This window comes from Lissotriton helveticus, chromosome 1_2, assembly GCF_964261635.1.
Source record: "Lissotriton helveticus chromosome 1_2, aLisHel1.1, whole genome shotgun sequence".
NCBI classification, from domain to species: Eukaryota; Metazoa; Chordata; class Amphibia; order Caudata; family Salamandridae; genus Lissotriton; species Lissotriton helveticus.
This window is the reverse complement of record NC_136058.1, coordinates 299,205,284-299,231,869: the sequence shown is the minus strand read 5'-3', so window position 1 is coordinate 299,231,869 and position 26,586 is coordinate 299,205,284. Positions and strand designations below refer to the sequence as shown.

Here is a 26,586-nt window from a genome sequence, read left to right as displayed (position 1 = left end):
GAGACAGTTTGAAGACTAGATGCTATGTTTCTGACGGTTTCATTATTGATGGTGCACTCGTAACAACCCTCGGGACAGTGGTTGATGTACAACAGTGGGAGCGCCTTTAGTTTACTTTTTGCTGGAAATACAAGAGCTTATGTGCTTCGCCTGCGGATAGCCCTGAGGAAACTCCTTATGTGGGAGCGAAACGCGTTGGCTGATGATTTGAATTGAATGCTTTTTAACACGAATAATTTGAAATGAAGAAGGGACTTTTCTAAAAACTTTTGGCGTGTTGGACTTTGTGTGCTGCTCACCCCCATTTGTTATACCAGTTCTCAAACCCTTGACAAAGATATTGGCCTCACTTTTGCCCAACTCTTTTTTTGTTCCATTCCCTAACCAATCCTCACTCTGCCTCCACTCACTCATGCTGCAAATATTTAGACTGCATTTTATTTCTTCTTCACAAATGTTATCTCCTCTCGCCAATGACCCAACCCGAATGCACATACACAGACTCACATTCTGGCCACGCCAACAACTCAGACCCCTATAGCAAAACAAAAGGAGGCGTCCATCTCAATCCTAGCCTGCCAAGGGAAGAGCCATCATGGCCTGGCTCTATGCCTGGGCTCCAGCTCATATAACGCCCTCGTGAGCATCCTTTCGCCATTCTTCAACTCCCACTGCATGTCTGTACTTCCAGTCCACCCGCTTCTTGTAATGCTCAAGTACAACCAGCTGCTTCTTCAGAGAGTAGATACAATCCATTTACAAAGATGGAATCCAGCAGCCCCACACTCCTTGGCAACACAAGCCAACTCTTACTGCCTTCACAACAGCTCTTGTCATAGCATGGTCACTTTGCCAACTGTGACTCCCATCCACTCCCAATGGCTTTTAACTTTCACCTGACTCGCTGTATACCATGATAACCTACAATAGCCTCCCTGCTGGTGAATCTGTTTCCTACTTCTTAAAAATCATTATTGGAAACTGTTGCTTTCTTCCTCCTACTTTTCCAACAGAGTGCATCATCACCATCCTTAAGCTTGGTAACTACTCCTGTGCTCCATCTGACCCTATCCCAGTCCTGGTCTTCCAGGTTCCAGTCAGGCGACTCCATCTTTCTTTGGTACACACGGGCTACAGTTCAAATCCCCAGTGGTCATAGATGACCAGCTCACAAAGGCAATAACTAACCAATCCTCTCCATCCTCCTACTGACCTGTCTCTTGGTTGCCTTTCTTTCCTTCAGTGTATAGAATTCCTGCTATTTTTATTTATTTATTTTATTTGATTATTTCTAAAGTTTTATACAGCGCTGGCTAGACCCGGAGGTATCAGAGTGCTTTACATGAGAAAGGACAATTGTTTCAAAGCCTCGTTACAAAGTTACATCAATAACTCACTTGACCCACCCAACCAACTCACTCCGCTACAATCCCGTTTTCCGTTCTCTCCACATATTCTTCCTTACATTCTTGACCCCTAAAATACTGCTTTTTTATCTAAATCTCAAACCACTCTCGTTACTTTCGCTGTTTTGGGAGTAGTTGGGCATTTGTGCTGCCCTGAAGGTAAGGCAGTTCTGATGGGCTCTCTAAGATGGTATGAGGGCATTAAAGAATCTGGGTCTTTAGCCCCCGAGATACGTGTCCTTCTAATAGTGCTTCTATAATGCGTATAGGTTGAGTTTTCACATGCAAGTTACTGGTAGCAAGGAAGTCTTACTGTTAGCTTAGGAAGTCAGAGTAGCTGAGTGGGGTGCTGGCCAGCTTCGGGCATTAGGAGCTCTATTGCCATTGGTGGTGCCCGCTGGATCACTGGGTAGCACCAAAGAATCGAGGATTTCGATGGGGATTGCTGGCTTCTTACAGGGGGAGCCCAGAGGCAGGTGGCATTGGTTTCTCACCAGGAATGGGTCAATCCTTACTTTGCTGATGCAGAGTCGGTGGAGGCAAAGCTGCTGCGCCCTCCTTTCATTCCTCTCAAACATACTAACTTTCATACTGTGCAAGCATATTCACAAATAAACCACATCTGAGTAGGAATCCTATTACAGTAATTCTGTTTGTCTTATATCAGTGCATTCATCAATTTATATACAAACATCAATCCGTCATTTTGGTTCTGAATAATCGTTTTCTTGACGTGATTCTTGGGTGGAATTCTCAGATGTGTATTGCTGGCGTACGCACGTTTCGGTGAAAGCAAGATGTTATAACCTTCCTCAGGGCCAAGAAAGTACAGTTTCCATCGTTAAAATTAACTGGGGGTTCTCTGTATATGTCTTGAAAGAAGTGAGAGACGATTTTCGTTTTCCAAGGGATGGATAAGTCCGCAGTGATATTTCAAGGCAGTAGACTTGGATAGGGGATTGTGAGTCTTCTCCAAATATTAGAAGCTTGCAATATTGAATAAAGGATGTGTCAATCTACATGGATGTGACTCAGATGTGGTTTCTTTGTGAATATGCTTGCACAGTATGAGAGTTAGTATGTTTGAGAGGAATGAAAGGTGAGAATGGATGAATGAGAGAATGTAATGATTTTTCTTTTTGGGTTTCTTTTTTGGGGGTTATTGAAACAATAATTCATGTTCAGAGAAGTAAAGGAATATGTTTTTCTTTCTTTACCTTGAAATAACATTGGAAATATGTTCTATGTTATATATCTACCAATGAAAAAAATCATTTTTATAAAGAAAAAACATATAAAAAATCAAAGATACAGAAATATTGGTTTTTGATAAATAAAGCACAATCCAAATGAAAGTTAGTCTTTTCTCGCTTGTGTATCTATGCTGTATTGTAAATACTGTGAGTAGAGCTATTGCCACTCTTTAAATCAGATAGGCCTGACAAGAGGTTGTTCTATTTCGTATTTATTTATCTTCCCCCTCCTCTTGGGCCTCAAAGAAACAGGGGGTACCTTAGAGTAATAGCAAAGCTCTGTGTGTGTGCCCAGGTGTAGTCACGCCTCACAGTGTTCGAGTGGTACACGTGGTCGGAGGGCTGCGGTGCCAGGCCCCCTCTCTGGTCACAATGGCTCAGGGGCGGCTTGGGGTGCATCATTCTTTGAGGGGAGAGAGCACTGAGACCCATGAACCAAGAAATGAACATTTGCTAGCGCAGGGTGGGCTGGTACTCACACTTCCCGTCAATGCGGATCCCGCTTCCGATTAAGCAGTCCCTGATGTCTGCTCCTCTCTCGATCACCGCGCTGCTGCAGATGACGCTTCCTTGGAGAATGCACCTGTGATGGGGCAGAAGGGACAAACACAGACAGCGGGTTTAATGTGCAATAGGTGACTGTGAACCAAAGACGTGGAAATCTGAGGCACTCATACAGGCAGCGCCTAAACAGGCGCCATCAAAACAGCACATCGACCCAAACACGAGCACATGCACACAGAGACAACTGTCCACGGTCAGACAGCTCAGACACGCACCTGCCACATTCCACCCTTAGACAGCGATACATCTCCACAGCCACACCACTCTGAAGCCACACACCTTATCCTTCACAGCCAAACAGCTTACACCACTCCACGCTCACACAGGAACATCCCTCCACTATTGCCACTTCCATACAGCTTAGTCCAACTGCACCAGCCCACGGTCACACCTTTACAACTCTTCACAGAGTGACCCAGCCAAACCACTGGAGCTACACCAGTACACCCCAGCAATGCATTACAGGTCAGTCACACAGCCCCACCACCCCACAGTGACACTACCCCACGGTGGCAGATGTACACCACTCCACACCAAAACAGTTATTTTGTTTAAATTTGTTTATTGGGTTTTTTACATTCAGCATGACAGTTGTGCATGACTGTGAGTACGCAATATCAGCAAGAGCCAGAAATACATTCTCATATGGTAATCTTGTGCTGTTCGATCGTTCTGAAACCGTTTGGTCACTAGTACATACAATATATTCCTGCAACATCAGTATCCTACCCCTGAATATAGTGAAGAACTGTCCGTGGTAAGTGACCCATCACTCTTAGCGTGATGGCTGTCCTGTGTTATGTTGACATGTAATCTGTCGTCTCTGGAATAACCGACGGGGCCGTCGTGATATGTGTCCTTCAGTGTTGCCATGTCATCTGTGGCTATAGGCATTCCCAATGAACCTCTGGAAGGGGGGAACATCCCTTCCAGTTTAAACTTTCTATCATTTCCAACCGTTGGAGCAAACCTGTTGGGAGAGAGGAATTCAGGGGGGAGCGTGAGTTTATCAACTGCGCTGCTGTGGGGTTTCGGTTATCTTTGAATGCATATTACGGTAATGTGTGGGAGGTCAGTAGCGTGCGCTGGGTGGCGGGGGTCACAGGGTTTGTATCTGTGTGGTGTTCAGTTGACTTGGTTGCGGTGTCACTGAGGTGTAGGGGCCGGAGTAGCTGTTCGGGTCTGGGACTGCGAGACCGCCGGTGTCTCCTGCGGGTTCGTTGCCTGTGTGAATCCGTGCATTAACTGGGCCCACTCTAGGGATATAGGGTGTTTGCGGTGCCCCTTCAATTCTTCCTCCCGGAGTAGCTCTTCCTCCGCTTTTCCCCATTTTTTCATGGCGCCTATCCAGGCTGTTTCCGGTGGTCCCGCAGGGGCTCTCCAATGCATGGCTATTCCCCTTTTTGCCAAAAGGATGGCCAAGGACATAAAACGATACTGTACTTTCTCGGTTTTCCGCCTGCAGAAGATCCCGGGTTCATATGCTTCCCATGTGGACATTGTCGTGATGGCAGTGACCTCCTCGAGTGTCCGATGGACCCTTTCCCAAAACCCATGGAGTGTGGGGCAGTCCCAGAACATGTGTTTGAAATCTGCTGCTGGGGTCTGACAGCGGGGGCATGCAAAGTGTGTGTCCGGAAAAAATTGATTTAGGCGGTGCGGCGTGAGATAGGCCCTATGGAGGATATTAAACTGTATGTTTCGGAATCGAGCATTCCTGGAGACTTTTTTGGGGTATTCCAGCGCTGTGTTCCACTCTTTGTCGTGGACCACCTTGCCTATGTCCGTTTCCCACTTCTGTCGCAGGGGTAGAAGGGATGGGAGGATCAGTGCACGTACCGCTTTCTAAAACCAGGTGACCAAATGACGTCCCACTCCCATATGCAAGATCGTATGTATCACTGGGTGTGATGTGGGTTCCCCGTGTTAGGATTCCAGTACCTACGACTGCTATCTAGCAGCTGTCTGTGAAGCAGGAATTGCCCAGGCGGGAGATCATACTGCTCCATCATCTGGTCGTATGTCTTCAGCTGTCCCTCTTCGAAGAATGATTCTACCTCTGTGACTGCCAAGTCTGTCCATATCTGAACCGCACCCTGTGTGTAGTATGTGTCCCCTCGTGGAAAACCCACCAGTGGTAGCAAGAGTGAGTATGGCGGCTGTGTTTTCGACATACGGTGGATACGCATCATACAGGTGCGGGCTATGGACATCTGCAATGGCCGTGTACGTATGGGTTTAGTACCTGGCAGCAGCAGTCTATGGATCGCTGGTTGTGGCATGGGACCTTCCGTGGTGATGGTTACCCCTATGTGTCGCCCTGCTGTCCAGTATGACAGCCATTGGAGCTGTGCCGCTAAGAAGTACGCTTCAAATGCCGGCGCTCCCAAGCCTCCCTCTGCCGTAGGCAGGTATAGCGTTGACAATGCGACCCGTCGTCGTCCACCGCCCCACACCAGTTCCGTGAGGAGACTGTCCAGCTCCTTAAAGAACGGTCATGGCGGAACCACTGGGAGATTAACGAAATTATACAATAATCTGGAGACCATTATCATTTTTGCCAGGGCCACTCGGCCTATGGGTGCCAGCGGTAGTGTTTTCCAAAAGCCTACTGCCGACGAAGACCTGCCAGAGTTTTACGATGATTTCCCGCATACAGATCCTCCGGGGTGTGATACAATCGCACTCCTAGATATCGGGGGCCTCTGCGTTCCACACAAGCAGGGCTATTCCTTTGGAGGACTTCGAATAAGTACGGCCATAAGAGAGTGTCGAATGCCTTTTCGAGATCTAATATGAGGCATGCCGCATTGGGAAATCGCCCCCCTGTCGTGTCCTGACTATGAAACAGTCGGCGTATGTTTTGCGACGTGTTGCGGTTTGGAACAAACCCGCATTGATCTGGATGTACTAACGGAGTCAGGATTTGGGCATATCTCTCTGCTAGTATTTTACCTAAGATTTTGCAGTCCGTGTTGAGTAATGTGATCGGTCTGTAGGAAGGCGGGAGTGTGGAGTCCCTGTGTGGTTTCAGAAATGTAACTATTATCGACTTACTAAGGGAGCTTGGTAATTCCCCTGCCTCAAGGGCTTCATTGAACATAACGACCATTCGTGGGACCAAATGGGCCGCGAAGGTGCTATAATATTCAAGTGGGAAGCCATCCATCCCTGGGGCTGTTCCTGGCTAGTGCTCTGATCGCCTGTTTGACCACCGCCGGCCTTATCTTTTGCTCCAGCTCTTTCTTATCTCCTGGCGGGACCTGAGGAATTGTCAGGGTATGGAAAAATCTGGCTATTGCTTGGGGGTCTCCCTGTCTCGGGGCCTGATAGATGTGGGAGTAATATGCGTAGAAGACTTGCAAAATTGCGGGTTGGGAGGTCTGGAGCCGTCCTGTCTGATCCCTGACTTCTGTAACTGGTTTCAGATCGGGGTCCTTTCTAGCAAGCCAGGCCAGAAGTGTCCCTCCCCTATTGCTCTCCCGGTGTACCCTGGCCGCGTAGACTCTGAAATTATACTTGCGGAGGTCCCTTAGTGTTTCCGCATACCTCGTTTTGGCTTCGGCCACTCGTTCTGGGGTGATCTCGCCACGTTCCTCTGCCTTCAGTAGGGTTGCTAAGGTGCGTTCCGTGTCCTGCAATGCCCTCTCCAGGAGCCTGCGCACGCCCACTACCTGCTGTACACAATGACCCCTCGCCACCACTTTATGTGTATTCCATTCTAATAGTCTAGAGGATGCCGTCCCCGCGTTGAGTGTGAAGTGTTGCTGCAGGTGTTCCCCGTGGTCGTGCGTGAAAGCCTGATCCGTGAGACATTCCCGGGGTAGCTTCCATGTAGGAACTGGGGGGGGTGTGGCGGTTTCCACCTAAGGGTCAGCGAGTGGGCATCGTGATCCAAGAGCACCCTCCCCATATAGTCCGTGTGTTGTACCTTAGTGTGCAGGGCTGTTGAGCATAAAAATCTATCTAGGCGCACTCGGAGATCATGGGTGATGGAATGAAATGAATACAGTTTTGTGGTGGGGTGTTGCGCCCTCCATGCATCTACCAATGTCCATTGTTTCACCCATACATTAAAGAGTTCCGTTTGTTTATATAGTGGTGAATGTGCCGGTGGGGGGCGGGAACGGCCCAAGTCTGTATGTAAGACACAGTTGTAATCTCCGCCTAATATCCAGGGGGTATGGGTATGGTGCGCCAGTGTTTTCGTGAGGCTGCTCCAGAACACGTTCTGCTCTGTGTTAGGGGTGTAGATACTACCTATCAGTACTGATTGCCCATCCAGTAGTCCCTCCAGCAGCACATATCGCCCTTCCTTATCCACAACCCTGACCTGTTCTTTGAATGGGATACCTGGCCTGACCCAGAATAACGTCCCTCTGGCAAACGCGGAGCACCCAGTAGCACAGACTATGCCCCTACATTTTCTCTGTAAGCACCGACCTCTGCTGTTGTCAAATGAGTCTCTGTAAGAGGGCTATGTGTGCCTGCTGTCTCTTGAGGTAGGCATACACTGCGTAGCGCTTACTTGCCGTGTGTAGTTCCCTCACGTTCAGTGTGATGAATGTAATGTCCGTGTTAGGGATTTTGGTCATGTCTGTAAACTAGTCACATTTACCTCCATTTCACCCCCTCGCTGCGCATAACTAGGGCCGCCCGCACAATCGCCCCCCACATGTCCATTAGCAGACCAGCTGTCCTCTCCCGCAGAAGTATTAGGAAAAGATAACGGAAGGAGGAACTTAATAACAATTTTCGGGAAACCTTCCCAACATAAGGGGCCTATTGCTCGGTACAATAAGTCCAAACTGTACATCTCGTACTGTCTCTAGTTCGTTTCGTGTAGGGGGTGGTTTGGCGTCGCCGCTGATGGTCTGAGGTCTGGCTACCCACTGCATGGTGCATCTGTAAGTGTGCTCGTATTTGCCATTACCTTTGTTGCTGATTCGCGATGCTTGTCGGTGTCCACCCACTTGAAGTATCCTGTTCTTACCATGTTTTCCGCCCGTTGTATTTCAGATCAGCGTGTCAGCTGTTTGTGGGGTTACTAGCGGCGGGGAGACTGAGCCCTCCCTGGAAGTGCGGGTGTCGCTGTATTCTTCTTCTTCCGATGTGAAGAGATGGGGGCCACGCTCTCCCACCGAGTCATCAACTGAGCGCCGGGCCTCCGCCGCCGCTCGCAGGGCTTTTCGTCGGTCCGCTATTATTTGTTCCAGGTCCGGGGAGTTCCTGGTGTTGGGGACCGTCGGGCGGTTCAGCTGTGTGAGGGCGACCTTCTTGGAGCGTAGCCTCTGCTTATTGGAGAGGGTGTGCGGCCCCTCGTTCGGGTAGGTCGTCACTGTGACGTTCCAACCAGCGTCGCGCTTCCGCTGGATCTGTGAAGAAGTGTGCGTTGATCCTCCATGTATAATTTTAAGGCGGGCCGGGAAAAGGAGCGCATACTGCACCTTGTTTTGCCGCAGGGTTTGTTTTACCGCCTGGAATGTGGCCCGTTGGCGTTGTACTGCCTGAGAATAATCCGGTAACAACATTACGTGTTTTTCTTCCACTCTGAGTGTTCTCGCTTGTCTGGCCGCTCGCAGTACCGCATCTCTATCTTGATAGTGCAGCAATTTGAGTAAAAACGGTCGGGGTGGGGAGCCTGCGGGTGGTCTCCGGGCCGGAACCCTATGCGCTCTTTCCACCGAAAAGAAGGGTGTGAGGTCCTGGGTCTGAGTGAAAGTCTTTATCCAGTTTTTGATATATCGTATGGGGTCTGCCCCTTCCACTCCTTCCGGCAAGTTGAGGACTCGTATGTTGCTCCGGCGGGAGCGCCCTTCCAGATCGTCGTCCTTGTGCTCCAGGAATTTCACTTTGCTTTGTAGTTCTTTGATGGCCTCTTGGTGTAGCTGTACCCGTGGTCCTATTTCCTGTAGCGTTTTTTCCTCTTGGTTCACTTTTTCAGCCAGTTTCCTGTGATCATCTCTCAGGAGGTTAATGTCTGAGGCGAGCTCTCCAAATTTGTTCTCCATGGACAGCCGGGAGTGCTCTATGGCTGCTAGTACTTTGTCAAACTTGGCCGACATATCCTCGTCCCGTGGCGGTTCTCCAGTCTGTTGTTTCCCCAAGGGACTTGGGGAGGGCAATCGTCTCATTGCCGGCGCTGGCGTCGTGGTCATCGTGCACTGCGGTTTCCCCATTGCCACCGCCTCTGGTCGACTGGTCCTGATGGCAAGTTCCTCACAGCTAGGTTCCTCTGAGCTTTCACCTATGTAACAGTATGCCCCTGGCCCCGAGCAATGGAAAGGGCCTTTGCGACTATTCCGTGGCTGGTGGCGCCCACCACCTCCCGTGTCTGGGTATTGCTCGGATCTGCAGCGCCCCTTGGGGGGTCTCGCGGTGGACGGGGGCCCTCCAAAGCCACCCGAGGCTCCTTTGCGCCTACTGTCCTGGTGTGGCCCCCTAGCTCGTCCTCGATACTCTCTGATTGAGGTGTCGCAGGGGTAACCGCCGGACTTGGGCTTCAGGCCGCTTCAATCCTTTCAGGAGTGGCCCATGCGTGCCGCCATTTTGTGAAGGCCCAGGTGGTGGTGCACTGTGTTCCAGCTCCCTGTGCCGGTGTCAGGGTGGGGGACGTGAGGAGGGTCCAAGGCTGCTTACCGGCTCTGTAGTTCACGCCGGGGGGTCTCCTTCACCGTACCGCGGGCCCACACCGCAGTCGGCACCCGCGAGGGGGAGGCAGGATCCCTTCTAAGTTGGGTGCTGTAGTGTTTCTCTGCTGGGCCCCTGTCCCCGTGCCGGTGACTCATACAGGTATGGGGATCCTTTCTGTCCGCTCGTGCCCCAACCGCCAGTGGGGGACCGACCCACAGAGGCAATCGTACAGGCTCTCGTTCAGTGGGCTGTTATCTCCGGCTGTAGCCGCCACCATCCAGTTTGTCCCCGGGTGGGTCGCTTCGGGCGTATGGGGCCTCAATTCTCAGTGTTTGCCTCCCCGGGGGGCTCCAGTTCCAGTGAAGTGCCCACGCTCCCTCCCCAGATGGATGGTGGGAGGTGGAGGGGGGGCGTTCGCTCTGGAGGGGGTCTCGGATCGTCCTTTTCCCCGCCGCCCCCTGGATCAGTCCCCTCTCGTTGCGTGCCCCAGTGCTCAGCCTCTTGCCATCTATGTGCTTTCAGGGTGTGGCGCTTGCTTTCTCATGTATTCTGGGCCGCCCGGGGAGGTCGGGATTATCCGCGGCGCGTGGTCACGGGGCTTCCGAAATCCCGCAAATTACTCACGGCGGCATTGTGGTGGTGCAGGTCCGGTGCCGGGATCGTCTCTGTGGTGTCAGCTGGCCACCGCAAAGTGTCACCGCAGCCACGGGTGCCGGGTTCTCCCTCTTCGGTCCTCTCAATATCGGCAGATGGCCGCCGCCATTTTAGGTGAGCCTGGGCGCCACCGGGCTCACTCTGCTCTATCCCTCCTGCTGCAGCCGGGCGACGTTTGGGGGCACCGTTGTCATTCCCGGGGCCCCTTACTGGATCGCGATGCTGTTTGGCAGGTTCATGGTTGTCTGTGCTAATTTGGGCAGCGTTCTTGTGGGCAGCCGACCGGAGCACTAATTCATAATCAGTTCCTCACTGGAATCACCCTGCTTTGTTATCCTACCTTTACAACCTAGTCCCTCTCCTTACGAATCTGTAACTCCAGGACCTACGCCCACCCAATGCCTGTCGCGGATCCTTAACTCCTAATAGCGAGTCCTGTGATGCTCAGAGGCTACTACTTGTAGGGTCAGATGTGCCCTATGCTGACTGTGGTTCTCCCTTGTGTACATATGTGTTATTAGTCATGCATCCCCTACTTGAACTGACCTCTCTACTCGCAGGAGCCACTCGTACCCAATGCCAGACTCGTATTCTGAACTTGACATTGAATCTTCTGTTTTTCTAGGCTTCTACCTGTATGGCCACTCTAGCAGGACCGGTGCCAGGGTCACACACGGGTGCAGCTCTCCAATGGCCACTCTAGCAGGCCTAGTGCCAGTGTCACACACGGGAGCAGCTCTCCGATGGCCACTCTAGGAGGACCGGAGCCAGTGTCACACAGGGGAGCAGCTCTCAGATGGTCACTCTAGCAGGACGGGTGCCAGTGTCACACAACAAAGGACTAGCTCTCCGATGGCCACTCTAGCAGGCCTGGTGCCAGTGTCACACAGGGTGCAGATCTCCCATGGTCACTCTAGCAGGACTGGTGCCAGTGTCACACACGGGGGCAGCTCTCCGATGGCCACTCTAGCAGACCTGGTGCCAGTGTCACACAGGGGAGTAGCTCTCAGATGGTCACTCTAGCAGGACGGGTGCCAGTGTCACACAAAGGACCAGCTCTCCGATGGCCACTCTAGCAGGACCGGTGCCAGTGTCACACAGGGGAGCAGCTCTCCAATGGCCACTCTAGCAGGACAGGTGCGAGTGTCACACAACAAAGGACTAGCTCTCCAAAGGCCACTAGCAGGACCGGTGCGAGTGTCACACAGGGGAGCAGCTCTCCAATGGCCACTCTAGCAGGACTGGTACAAGTGTCACACACGGGAGCAGCTCTCCGATGGCCACTCTAGCAGGACTGGTTCCAGTGTCACGCACGGGAGCAGCTCTCAGATGGTCACTCTAGCAGGACTGGTGCCAGTGTCACACACGGGAGCAGCTCTCCAATGGCCACTCTAGCATAACAGGTGCCAGTGTCACACACAGGAGCAGCTCTCAGATAGTCACTCTAGCAGGACTGGTGCCAGTGTCACACACGGGAGCAGCTCTCAGATGGTCACTAGCAGGAATGGTGCCAGTGTCACACAGGGGAGCAGCTCTCCGATGGTCACTCTAGCAGGACCGGTGCCAGTGTCACACACAGGAGCAGCTCTCAGATGGTCACTCTAGCAGGACGGGTGCCAGTGTCACACAAAGGACTAGCTCTCCGATGGCCACTCTAGCAGGACTGGTGCCAGTGTCACACACAGGAGCCGCACTCCGATGGCTCTTTAGCAGGCCTGGTGCCAGTTTCAGCGCACGAGAGCAGCTCTCTGATGGTCACACACACGGGAGCAGCTCTCCGATGGCTACTCTAACAGGACCGGTGCCAGTGTCACACAGGGGAGCAGCTCTCCAATGGCCACTCTAGCAGGCCTGGTGCCAGTGTCACACAGGGGAGCAGCTCTCCGATGGCCGTTCTAGCAGGCCTGGTGCCAGTGTAACACACAGGAGCAGCTCTCCAATGGCCACTCTAGCAGGCCTGGTGCCAGTGTCACACAGGGGAGCAGCCCTCAGATGGCCACTCTAGCAGGCCTGGTGCCAGCGTCACACAGGGGAGCAGCTCTCCGATGGCCACTCTAGCATAACAGGTGCCAGTGTCACACAGGGGAGCAGCTCTCCAATGGTCACTCTAGCAGGACTGGTGACAGTGTCACGCAAGGGAGCAGCTCTCCGATGGCTACTCTAGCAGGCCTGGTGCCAGTGTCACACACAGGAGCAACTCTCCGATGGCCACTCTAGCAGGACTGGTGCCAGTGTCACACACAGGAGCAACTCTCCGATAGCCACTCTAGCAGGACTGGTGCCAGTGTCACACAGGGGAGCAGCTCTCCAATGGTCACTCTAGCAGGACTGGTGACAGTGTCACGCAAGGGAGCAGCTCTCCGATGGCTACTCTAGCAGGACTGGTTCCAGTGTCACACAGGGGAGCAGCCCTCCGATGGCCACTCTAGCAGGACCGGTGCCAGTGTCACACAGGGGAGCAGCTCTCCGATGGTCACTTTAGCAGGACCGGTGCCAGTGTCACACAGGGGAGCAGCTCTCCGATGGCCACTCTAGCAGGACCGGTGCCAGTGTCACACACAGGAGACGCTCTCCGATGGCTACTGTAGCATAACAGGTGTCAGTGTCACACAGGGGAGCAGCTCTCCGATGGCCACTCTAGCAGGACTGGTGCCAGTGTCACACACAGGAGCAGCTCTCTGATGGCCACTCTAGCAGGCCTGGTGCCAGTGTCACACAGGGGAGCATCTCTCTGATGGCCACTCTAGCAGGCCTGGTGCCAGTGTCACGCAAGGGAGCCACTCTCCGATGGCCACTCTAGCATGACCGGTGCCAGTGTTACACAGGGGAGCAGCTCTCCGATGGCCACTCTAGCATAACCAGTGCCATTGTCACACACAGGAGCCGCACTCTGATGGCCACTCTAGCATGCCTCGTGCCAGTGTCACGCAAGGGAGCAGCTCTCCGATGGCTACTCTAGCAGGACCGGTGCCAGTGTCACACACAGGAGCCGCGCTCCGATGGCCACTCTAGCATGCCTCGTGCCAGTGTCACACACAGGAGCAACTCTCCAATGGCCACTCTAGCAGGACTGGTGCGAGTGTCACACAGGGGAGCAGCTCTCCAATGGCCATTCTAGCAGGACCGATGCCAGTGTCACACAGGGGAGCAGCCCTCCGATGGCCATTCTAGCAGGACCGATGCCAGTGTCACACAGGGGAGCAGCCCTCCGATGGCCACTCTAGCAGGACCGGTGCCAGTGTCACACAAGGGAGCAGCTCTCCAATGGCCACTCTAGCAGGCCTCGTGCCAGTGTCACACACGGGAGCAGCTCTCCGATGGCCACTCTAGCAGGACCGGTGCCAGTGTCACACAGGAGAGCAGCTCTCCAATGGCCACTCTAGCAGGCCTGGTGCCAGTGTCACGCAATGGAGCAGCTCTCCGATGGTCACTCTAGCAGGACTGGTGCCAGTGTCACGCAAGGGAGCAGCTCTCCGATGGCCACTCTAGCATAACCGGTGCCAGTGTCACACAGGGGAGCAGCTCTTCAAAGGCCACTCTAGCAGGACTGGTGCCAGTGTCACGCAAGGGAGCAGCTCTCCGATGGGCACTCTAGCAGGACTGGTGCCAGTGTCACACACAGGAGACGCTCTCCGATGGCTACTCTAGCATAACAGGTGTCAGTGTCACACAGGAGACCAGCTCGCCGATGGCCAGTCTAGCAGGTCTGGTGCCAGTGTCACGCAAGGGAGCCACTCTCCGATGGCCACTCTAGCATAACCGGTGCCAGTGTCACACAGGGGAGCAGCTCTCCGATGGCCACTCTAGCATAACCAGTGCCATTGTCACACACAGGAGCCGCACTCTGATGGCCACTCTAGCATAACCAGTGCCAGTGTCACACTGGGGAGTAGCTCTCCAAAGGCCACTCTAGCAGGACCGGTGCCAGTGTCACACACAGGAGCCGCGCTCCGAGAGCCACTCTAGCAGGCCTGGTGCCAGTGTAACACATGGTAGCAGCTCTCAGATGGTCACTCTAGCAGGACGGGTGTGAGTGTCACACAACAAAGGACTAGCTCTCCGATGGCCACTCTAGCAGGACCGGTGCGAGTGTCACACAGGGGAGCAGCTCTCCAATGGCCACTCTAGCATAACCGGTGCCAGTGTAACACACGGGAGCAGCTCTCCGATGGCCACTCTAGCAGGCCTGGTGCCAGTGTCACACGGGGAGCAGCTCTCCGATGGTCACTCTAGCAGGACTGGTGCCAGTGTCACACACGGGAGCAGCTCTCCGATGGCCACTCTAGCAGGCCTGGTGCCAGTGTCACACAGGGGAGCAGCTCTCAGATGGTCACTCTAGCAGGACGGGTGCCAGTGTCACACAAAGGACCAGCTCTCCGATGGCCACTCTAGCAGGACAGGTGCCAGTGTCACACAGGGGAGCAGCTCTCCAATGGCCACTTTAGCAGGCCTGGTGCCAGTGTAACACATGGGAGCAGCTCTCCAATGGCCACTCTAGCAGGACTGGTGCGAAGGTCACACAACAATGGACTAGCTCTCCGATGGCCACTCTAGCAGGAACGGTGCTAGTGTCACACAGGGGAGCAGCTCTCCAATGGCCACTCTAGCAGGACTCACGCACGGGAGCAGCTCTCAGATGGTCACTCTAGCAGGACTCACGCACGGGAACAGCTCTCAGATGGTCACTCTAGCAGGACTGGTGCCAGTGTCACACACAGGAGCAGCTCTCCAATGGCCACTCTAGCAGGACTCACGCACGGGAGCAGCTCTCAGATGGTCACTCTAGCAGGACTGGTGCCAGTGTCACACACGGGAGCAGCTCTCCAATGGCCACTCTAGCAGGACTGGTGCCATTGTCACACACAGGAAAAGCTCTCCGATGGCCACTCTAGCATAACAGGTGCCAGTGTCACACACAGGAGCAGCTCTCAGATAGTCACTCTAGGAGGACTGGTACCAGTGTCACACACGGGAGCAGCTCTCCGATGGCCACTCTAGCAGGACTCACGCACGGGAGCAGCTCTCAGATGGTCACTCTAGCAGGACTGGGGCCAGTGTCACACACGGGAGCAGCTCTCCGATGGCTACTCTAACAGGACCAGTGTCACACAGGGGAGCAGCTCTCCGATGGCCGTTCTAGCAGGCCTGGTGCCAGTGTCACACAGGGGAGCAGCTCTCCGATGGCCACTCTAGCAGGACCGGTGCCAGTGTCACACACAGGAGACGCTCTCCGATGGCTACTGTAGCATAACAGGTGTCAGTGTCACACAGGGGAGCAGCTCTCCGATGGCCACTCTAGCAGGACTGGTGCCAGTGTCACACACAGGAGCAGCTCTCTGATGGCCACTCTAGCAGGCCTGGTGCCAGTGTCACACAGGGGAGCATCTCTCTGATGGCCACTCTAGCAGGCCTGGTGCCAGTGTCACGCAAGGGAGCCACTCTCCGATGGCCACTCTAGCATGACCGGTGCCAGTGTCACACAGGGGAGCAGCTCTCCGATGGCCACTCTAGCATAACCAGTGCCATTGTCACACACAGGAGCCGCACTCTGATGGCCACTCTAGCATGCCTCGTGCCAGTGTCACGCAAGGGAGCAGCTCTCCGATGGCTACTCTAGCAGGACCGGTGCCAGTGTCACACACAGGAGCCGCGCTCCGATGGCCACTCTAGCATGCCTCGTGCCAGTGTCACACACAGGAGCAACTCTCCAATGGCCACTCTAGCAGGACTGGTGCGAGTGTCACACAGGGGAGCAGCTCTCCAATGGCCATTCTAGCAGGACCGATGCCAGTGTCACACAGGGGAGCAGCCCTCCGATGGCCATTCTAGCAGGACCGATGCCAGTGTCACACAGGGGAGCAGCCCTCCGATGGCCACTCTAGCAGGACCGGTGCCAGTGTCACACAAGGGAGCAGCTCTCCAATGGCCACTCTAGCAGGCCTCGTGCCAGTGTCACACACGGGAGCAGCTCTCCGATGGCCACTCTAGCAGGACCGGTGCCAGTGTCACACAGGAGAGCAGCTCTCCAATGGCCACTCTAGCAGGCCTGGTGCCAGTGTCACGCAATGGAGCAGCTCTCCGATGGTCACTCTAGCAGGACTGGTGCCAGTGTCACGCAAGGGAGCAGCTCTCCGATGGCCACTCTAGCATAACCGGTGCCAGTGTCACACAGGGGAGCAGCTCTTCAAAGGCCACTCTAGCAGGACTGGTGCCAGTGTCACGCAAGGGAGCAGCTCTCCGATGGGCACTCTAGCAGGACTGGTGCCAGTGTCACACACAGGAGACGCTCTCCGATGGCTACTCTAGCATAACAGGTGTCAGTGTCACACAGGAGACCAGCTCGCCGATGGCCAGTCTAGCAGGTCTGGTGCCAGTGTCACGCAAGGGAGCCACTCTCCGATGGCCACTCTAGCATAACCGGTGCCAGTGTCACACAGGGAGCAGCTCTCCGATGGCCACTCTAGCATAACCAGTGCCATTGTCACACACAGGAGCCGCACTCTGATGGCCACTCTAGCATAACCAGTGCCAGTGTCACACTGGGGAGTAGCTCTCCAAAGGCCACTCTAGCAGGACCGGTGCCAGTGTCACACACAGGAGCCGCGCTCCGAGAGCCACTCTAGCAGGCCTGGTGCCAGTGTAACACATGGTAGCAGCTCTCAGATGGTCACTCTAGCAGGACGGGTGTGAGTGTCACACAACAAAGGACTAGCTCTCCGATGGCCACTCTAGCAGGACCGGTGCGAGTGTCACACAGGGGAGCAGCTCTCCAATGGCCACTCTAGCATAACCGGTGCCAGTGTAACACACGGGAGCAGCTCTCCGATGGCCACTCTAGCAGGCCTGGTGCCAGTGTCACACGGGGAGCAGCTCTCCGATGGTCACTCTAGCAGGACTGGTGCCAGTGTCACACACGGGAGCAGCTCTCCGATGGCCACTCTAGCAGGCCTGGTGCCAGTGTCACACAGGGGAGCAGCTCTCAGATGGTCACTCTAGCAGGACGGGTGCCAGTGTCACACAAAGGACCAGCTCTCCGATGGCCACTCTAGCAGGACAGGTGCCAGTGTCACACAGGGGAGCAGCTCTCCAATGGCCACTTTAGCAGGCCTGGTGCCAGTGTAACACATGGGAGCAGCTCTCCAATGGCCACTCTAGCAGGACTGGTGCGAAGGTCACACAACAATGGACTAGCTCTCCGATGGCCACTCTAGCAGGAACGGTGCTAGTGTCACACAGGGGAGCAGCTCTCCAATGGCCACTCTAGCAGGACTCACGCACGGGAGCAGCTCTCAGATGGTCACTCTAGCAGGACTCACGCACGGGAACAGCTCTCAGATGGTCACTCTAGCAGGACTGGTGCCAGTGTCACACACAGGAGCAGCTCTCCAATGGCCACTCTAGCAGGACTCACGCACGGGAGCAGCTCTCAGATGGTCACTCTAGCAGGACTGGTGCCAGTGTCACACACGGGAGCAGCTCTCCAATGGCCACTCTAGCAGGACTGGTGCCATTGTCACACACAGGAAAAGCTCTCCGATGGCCACTCTAGCATAACAGGTGCCAGTGTCACACACAGGAGCAGCTCTCAGATAGTCACTCTAGGAGGACTGGTACCAGTGTCACACACGGGAGCAGCTCTCCGATGGCCACTCTAGCAGGACTCACGCACGGGAGCAGCTCTCAGATGGTCACTCTAGCAGGACTGGGGCCAGTGTCACACACGGGAGCAGCTCTCCGATGGCTACTCTAACAGGACCAGTGTCACACAGGGGAGCAGCTCTCCGATGGCCGTTCTAGCAGGCCTGGTGCCAGTGTCACACAGGGGAGCAGCTCTCCAATGGTCACTGTAGCAGGACTGGTGCCAGTGTCACACAGGGGAGCAGCTCTCCGATGGCCACTCTAGCAGGCCTGGTGCCAGTGTCACACAGGGGAGCAGCTCTCCGATGGTCACTCTAGCAGGACTGGTGCCAGTGTCACACACGGGAGCAGCTCTCAGATGGTCACTCTAGCAGGACGGGTGCCAGTGTCACACAAAGGACTAGCTCTCCGATGGCCACTCTAGCAGGACTGGTGCCAGTGTCACACACAGGAGCCGCACTCCGATGGCTCTCTAGCAGGCCTGGTGCCAGTTTCAGCGCACGAGAGCAGCTCTCTGATGGTCACACACACGGGAGCAGCTCTCCGATGGCTACTCTAACAGGACCGGTGCCAGTGTCACACAGGGGAGCATCTCTCCAATGGCCACTCTAGCAGGCCTGGTGCCAGTGTCACACAGGGGAGCAGCTCTCCGATGGCCGTTCTAGCAGGCCTGGTGCCAGTGTAACACACAGGAGCAGCTCTCCAATGGCCACTCTAGCAGGCCTGGTGCCAGTGTCACACAGGGGAGCAGCCCTCAGATGGCCACTCTAGCAGGCCTGGTGCCAGCGTCACACAGGGGTGCAGCTCTCCGATGGCCACTCTAGCATAACAGGTGCCAGTGTCACACAGGGGAGCAGCTCTCCAATGGTCACTCTAGCAGGACTGGTGACAGTGTCACGCAAGGGAGCAGCTCTCCGATGGCTACTCTAGCAGGCCTGGTGCCAGTGTCACACACAGGAGCAACTCTCCGATGGCCACTCTAGCAGGACTGGTGCCAGTGTCACACACAGGAGCAACTCTCCGATAGCCACTCTAGCAGGACTGGTGCCAGTGTCACACAGGGGAGCAGCTCTCCAATGGTCACTCTAGCAGGACTGGTGACAGTGTCACGCAAGGGAGCAGCTCTCCGATGGCTACTCTAGCAGGACTGGTTCCAGTGTCACACAGGGGAGCAGCCCTCCGATGGCCACTCTAGCAGGACCGGTGCCAGTGTCACACAGGGGAGCAGCTCTCCGATGGCCACTCTAGCAGGACCGGTGCCAGTGTCACACACAGGAGACGCTCTCCGATGGCTACTGTAGCATAACAGGTGTCAGTGTCACACAGGGGAGCAGCTCTCCGATGGCCACTCTAGCAGGACTGGTGCCAGTGTCACACACAGGAGCAGCTCTCTGATGGCCACTCTAGCAGGCCTGGTGCCAGTGTCACACAGGGGAGCATCTCTCTGATGGCCACTCTAGCAGGCCTGGTGCCAGTGTCACGCAAGGGAGCCACTCTCCGATGGCCACTCTAGCATGACCGGTGCCAGTGTCACACAGGGGAGCAGCTCTCCGATGGCCACTCTAGCATAACCAGTGCCATTGTCACACACAGGAGCTGCACTCTGATGGCCACTCTAGCATGCCTCGTGCCAGTGTCACGCAAGGGAGCAGCTCTCCGATGGCTACTCTAGCAGGACCGGTGCCAGTGTCACACACAGGAGCCGCGCTCCGATGGCCACTCTAGCATGCCTCGTGCCAGTGTCACACACAGGAGCAACTCTCCAATGGCCACTCTAGCAGGACTGGTGCGAGTGTCACACAGGGGAGCAGCTCTCCAATGGCCATTCTAGCAGGACCGATGCCAGTGTCACACAGGGGAGCAGCCCTCCGATGGCCATTCTAGCAGGACCGATGCCAGTGTCACACAGGGGAGCAGCCCTCCGATGGCCACTCTAGCAGGACCGGTGCCAGTGTCACACAAGGGAGCAGCTCTCCAATGGCCACTCTAGCAGGCCTCGTGCCAGTGTCACACACGGGAGCAGCTCTCCGATGGCCACTCTAGCAGGACCGGTGCCAGTGTCACACAGGAGAGCAGCTCTCCAATGGCCACTCTAGCAGGCCTGGTGCCAGTGTCACGCAATGGAGCAGCTCTCCGATGGTCACTCTAGCAGGACTGGTGCCAGTGTCACGCAAGGGAGCAGCTCTCCGATGGCCACTCTAGCATAACCGGTGCCAGTGTCACACAGGGGAGCAGCTCTTCAAAGGCCACTCTAGCAGGACTGGTGCCAGTGTCACGCAAGGGAGCAGCTCTCCGATGGGCACTCTAGCAGGACTGGTGCCAGTGTCACACACAGGAGACGCTCTCCGATGGCTACTCTAGCATAACAGGTGTCAGTGTCACACAGGAGACCAGCTCGCCGATGGCCAGTCTAGCAGGTCTGGTGCCAGTGTCACGCAAGGGAGCCACTCTCCGATGGCCACTCTAGCATAACCGGTGCCAGTGTCACACAGGGGAGCAGCTCTCCGATGGCCACTCTAGCATAACCAGTGCCATTGTCACACACAGGAGCCGCACTCTGATGGCCACTCTAGCATAACCAGTGCCAGTGTCACACTGGGGAGTAGCTCTCCAAAGGCCACTCTAGCAGGACCGGTGCCAGTGTCACACACAGGAGCCGCGCTCCGAGAGCCACTCTAGCAGGCCTGGTGCCAGTGTAACACATGGTAGCAGCTCTCAGATGGTCACTCTAGCAGGACGGGTGTGAGTGTCACACAACAAAGGACTAGCTCTCCGATGGCCACTCTAGCAGGACCGGTGCGAGTGTCACACAGGGGAGCAGCTCTCCAATGGCCACTCTAGCATAACCGGTGCCAGTGTAACACACGGGAGCAGCTCTCCGATGGCCACTCTAGCAGGCCTGGTGCCAGTGTCACACGGGGAGCAGCTCTCCGATGGTCACTCTAGCAGGACTGGTGCCAGTGTCACACACGGGAGCAGCTCTCCGATGGCCACTCTAGCAGGCCTGGTGCCAGTGTCACACAGGGGAGCAGCTCTCAGATGGTCACTCTAGCAGGACGGGTGCCAGTGTCACACAAAGGACCAGCTCTCCGATGGCCACTCTAGCAGGACAGGTGCCAGTGTCACACAGGGGAGCAGCTCTCCATTGGCCACTTTAGCAGGCCTGGTGCCAGTGTAACACATGGGAGCAGCTCTCCAATGGCCACTCTAGCAGGACTGGTGCGAAGGTCACACAACAATGGACTAGCTCTCCGATGGCCACTCTAGCAGGAACGGTGCTAGTGTCACACAGGGGAGCAGCTATCCAATGGCCACTCTAGCAGGACTCACGCACGGGAGCAGCTCTCAGATGGTCACTCTAGCAGGACTCACGCACGGGAACAGCTCTCAGATGGTCACTCTAGCAGGACTGGTGCCAGTGTCACACACAGGAGCAGCTCTCCAATGGCCACTCTAGCAGGACTCACGCACGGGAGCAGCTCTCAGATGGTCACTCTAGCAGGACTGGTGCCAGTGTCACACACGGGAGCAGCTCTCCAATGGCCACTCTAGCAGGACTGGTGCCATTGTCACACACAGGAAAAGCTCTCCGATGGCCACTCTAGCATAACAGGTGCCAGTGTCACACACAGGAGCAGCTCTCAGATAGTCACTCTAGGAGGACTGGTACCAGTGTCACACACGGGAGCAGCTCTCCGATGGCCACTCTAGCAGGACTCACGCACGGGAGCAGCTCTCAGATGGTCACTCTAGCAGGACTGGGGCCAGTGTCACACACGGGAGCAGCTCTCCGATGGCTACTCTAACAGGACCAGTGTCACACAGGGGAGCAGCTCTCCGATGGCCGTTCTAGCAGGCCTGGTGCCAGTGTCACACAGGGGAGCAGCTCTCCAATGGTCACTCTAGCAGGACTGGTGCCAGTGTCACACAGGGGAGCAGCTCTCCGATGGCCACTCTAGCAGGCCTGGTGCCAGTGTCACACAGGGGAGCAGCTCTCCGATGGTCACTCTAGCAGGACTGGTGCCAGTGTCACACACGGGAGCAGCTCTCAGATGGTCACTCTAGCAGGACGGGTGCCAGTGTCACACAAAGGACTAGCTCTCCGATGGCCACTCTAGCAGGACTGGTGCCAGTGTCACACACAGGAGCCGCGCTCCGATGGCCACTCTAGCAGGGCTGGTGCCAGTTTCAGCGCACGAGAGCAGCTCTCTGATGGTCACACACACGGGAGCAGCTCTCCGATGGCTACTCTAACAGGACCGGTGCCAGTGTCACACAGGGGAGCAGCTCTCTGATGGCCACTCTAGCAGGACCGGTGCCAGTGTCACACAGGGGAGCAGCTCTCCGATGGCCACTCTAGCAGGACCGGTGCCAGTGTCACACAGGGGAGCAGCTCTCCGATGGCCACTCTAGCAGGCCTGGTGCCAGTGTCACACAGGGGAGCAGCTCTCCGATGGCCACTCTAGCAGGCCTGGTGCCAGTGTCAAACACGGGAGCAGCTCTCCGATGGCCACTCTAGCAGGCCTGGTGCCAGTGTCACACAGGGGAGCAGCTCTCTGATGGCCACTCTAGCAGGCCTGGTGCCAGTGTCACACAGGGGAGCAGCTCTCCGATGGCCACTCTAGCAGGCCTGGTGCCAGTGTCAAACACGGGAGCAGCTCTCCGATGGCCACTCTAGCAGGCCTGGTGCCAGTGTCACACAGGGGAGCAGCTCTCTGATGGCCACTCTAGCAGGCCTGGTGCCAGTGTCACACAGGGGAGCAGCTCTCCGATGGCCACTCTAGCAGGACTGGTGCCAGTGTAACACACAGGAGCAGCTCTCCAATGGCCACTCTAGCAGGCCTGGTGCCAGTGTCACACAGGGGAGCAGCTCTCCGATGGCAACTCTAGCAGGACCGGTGCCAGTGTCACACAGGGGAGCAGCTCTCCAATGGCCACTCTAGCAGGCCTAGTGCCAGTGTCACACAGGGGAGCAGCTCTCCGATGGCCATTCTAGCAGGCCTGGTGCCAGTGTAACACACAGGAGCAGCTCTCTGATGGCTACTCTTGCAGGCCTGGTGCCAGTGTCACACAGGGGAGCAGCTCTCCAATGGCCACTCTAGCAGGCCTTGTGCCAGTGTCACACAGGGGAGTAGCTCTCCGATGGCCATTCTAGCAGGCCTGGTGCCAGTGTCACACAGGGGAGCAGCTCTCCGATGGCCATTCTAGCAGGCCTGGTGCCAGTGTAACACACAGGAGCAGCTCTCCAAAGGCCACTCTAGCAGGACCGGTGCCAGTGTCACACACAGGGGTGCAGCCCTCAGATGGCCACTCTAGCAGGACGGGTGCCAGTGTCACACAGGGGAGCAGCTCTCCGATGGCAACTCTAGCAGGACCGGTGCCAGTGTCACACAGGGGAGCAGCTCTCAGATGGTCACTCTAGCAGGACGGGTGCCAGTGTCACACAAAGGACCAGCTCTCCGATGGCCACTCTAGCAGGCCTGGTGCCAGTGTAACACATAGGAGCAGCTCTCAGATGGTCACTCTAGCAGGACGGGTGCGAGTGTCACACAACAAAGGACTAGCTCTCCGATGGCCACTCTAGCAGGACCGGTGCGAGTGTCACACAGGGGAGCAGCTCTCCAATGGCCACTCTAGCATAACCGGTGCCAGTGTAACACATGGGAGCAGCTCTCCGATGGCCACTCTAGCAGGCCTGGTGCCAGTGTCACACAGGGGAGCAGCTCTCCGATGGCCACTCTAGCAGGCCTGGTGCCAGTGTCACACGGGGAGCAGCTCTCAGATGGTCACTCTAGCAGGACGGGTGCCAGTGTCACACAAAGGACCAGCTCTCCGATGGCCACTCTAGCAGGCCTGGTGCCAGTGTCACACGGGGAGCAGCTCTCAGATGGTCACTCTAGCAGGACGGGTGCCAGTGTCACACACAGGAGCCGCGCTCCGATGGCCACTCTAGCATGCCTCGTGCCAGTGTCACACAGGGGAGCAGCTCTCCAATGGCCACTCTAGCAGGCCTGGTGCCAGTGTCACACAGGGGAGCAGCTCTCAGATGGTCACTCTAGCAGGACGGGTGCCAGTGTCACACAAAGGACCAGCTCTCCGATGGCCACTCTAGCAGGACAGGTGCCAGTGTCACACAGGGGAGCAGCTCTCCAATGGCCACTTTAGCAGGCCTGGTGCCAGTGTAACACATGGGAGCAGCTCTCCGATGGCCACTCTAGCAGGACCGGTGCGAGTGTCACACAGGGGAGCAGCTCTCCAATGGCCACTCTAGCAGGACTCACGCACGGGAGCAGCTCTCAGATGGTCACTCTAGCAGGACTCACGCACGGGAGCAGCTCTCAGATGGTCACTCTAGCAGGACTGGTGCAGGTGTCACACACGGGAGCAGCTCTCCAATGGCCACTCTAGCAGGACTGGTGCCATTGTCACACACAGGAGAAGCTCTCCGATGGCCACTCTAGCATAACAGGTGCCAGTGTCACACACAGGAGCAGCTCTCAGATAGTCACTCTAGCAGGACTGGTACCAGTGTCACACACGGGAGCAGCTCTCCGATGGCCACTCTAGCAGGACGCACGCACGTGAGCAGCTCTCAGATGGTCACTCTAGCAGGACTGGTGCCAGTGTCACACACGGGAGCAGCTCTACAAAGACCACTCTAGCAGGACTGGTGTCATTGTCACACACAGGAGAAGCTCTCCGATGGCCACTCTAGCATAACAGGTGCCAGTGTCACACACAGGAGCAGCTCTCTGATGGTCACTAGCAGGACTGGTGCCAGTGTCACACAGGGGAGCAGCTCTCCGATGGTCACTCTAGCAGGACTGGTGCCAGTGTCACACACGGGAGCAGCTCTCAGATGGTCACTCTAGCAGGACGGGTGCCAGTGTCACACAAAGGACTAGCTCTCCGATGGCCACGCTAGCAGGGCTGGTGCCAGTTTCAGCGTACAAGAGCAGCTCTCTGATGGTCACACACACAGGAGCAGCTCTCCGATGGCTACTCTAACAGGACCGGTGCCAGTGTCACACAGGGGAGCAGCTCTCCGATGGCCACTCTAGCAGGACCGGTGCCAGTGTCACACAGGGGAGCAGCTCTCCGATGGCCACTCTAGCACGACCGGTGCCAGTGTCACACAGGGGAGCAGCTCTCCGATGGCCACTCTAGCAGGACTGGTGCCAGTGTCACACACGGGAGCCGCGCTCCGATGGCCACTCTAGCTGGCCTGGTGCCAGTGTCACACAGGGGAGCAGCTCTCCGATGGCCACTCTAGCACGACCGGTGCCAGTGTCACACAGGGGAGCAGCTCTCCGATGGCCACTCTAGCATAACAGGTGCCAGTGTCACACACAGGAGCAGCTCTCAGATAGTCACTCTAGCAGGACGGGTGCCAGTGTCACACACGGGAGCAGCTCTCCGATGGCCACTCTAACAGGACGCACGCACGGGAGCAGCTCTCAGATGGTCACTCTAGCAGGACTGGTGCCAGTGTCACACACGGGAGCAGCTCTACAAAGACCACTCTAGCAGGACTGATGCCATTGTCACACACAGGAGAAGCTCTCCGATGGCCACTCTAGCATAACAGGTGCCAGTGTCACACACAGGAGCAGCTCTCAGATAGTCACTCTAGCAGGACTGGTGCCAGTGTCACACACGGGAGCAGCTCTCAGATGGTCACTAGCAGGACTGGTGCCAGTGTCACACAGGGGAGCAGCTCTCCGATGGTCACTCTAGCAGGACTGGTGCCAGTGTCACACACGGGAGCAGCTCTCAGATGGTCACTCTAGCAGGACGGGTGCCAGTGTCACACAAAGGACTAGCTCTTCGATGGCCACTCTAGCAGGACTGGTGCCAGTGTCACACACAGGAGCCGCGCTCCGATGGCCACTCTAGCAGGGCTGGTGCCAGTTTCAGCGCACAAGAGCAGCTCTCTGATGGTCACACACACGGGAGCAGCTCTCCGATGGCTACTCTAACAGGACCGGTGCCAGTGTCAGACAGGGGAGCAGCTCTCCGATGGCCACTCTAGCAGGACCGGTGCCAGTGTCACACAGGGGAGCAGCTCTCCGATCGCCACTCTAGCACGACCGGTGCCAGTGTCACACAGGGGAGCAGCTCTCCGATGGCCACTCTAGCAGGCCTGGTGCCAGTGTCACACAGGGGAGCAGCTCTCCGATGGCCACTCTAGCAGGCCTGGTGCCAGTGTCACACAGGGGAGCAGCTCTCCGATGTCCACTCTAGCAGGACCGGTGCCAGTGTCACACAGGGGAGCAGCTTTCCAATGGCCACTCTAGCAGGCCTGGTGCCAGTGTCACACAGGGGAGCAGCTCCCCGATGGCCACTCTAGCAGGCCTGGTGCCAGTGTCACACAGGGGAGCAGCTCTCCGATGGCCACTCTAGCAGGACTGGTGCCAGTGTCACACAGGGGAGCAGCC

The 26,586-nt window shown here is 56.1% G+C and overlaps 1 protein-coding gene across 4 annotated transcripts in view; it reads right to left on the bottom strand.

The window, feature by feature from the left end:
* The window catches only part of EIF2B3 (eukaryotic translation initiation factor 2B subunit gamma), a 635,310-nt gene that overhangs the window by 39,253 nt on the left and 569,471 nt on the right, over positions 1-26,586 (bottom strand). For all 4 annotated transcript variants that reach the window (XM_078671767.1, XM_078671768.1, XM_078671769.1 and 1 more), the window contains one exon: positions 3,139-3,242. In XM_078671767.1, coding sequence (XP_078527893.1) covers positions 3,139-3,242 — 104 coding nt within the window. The remainder of the gene's footprint in view (positions 1-3,138; positions 3,243-26,586) is intronic.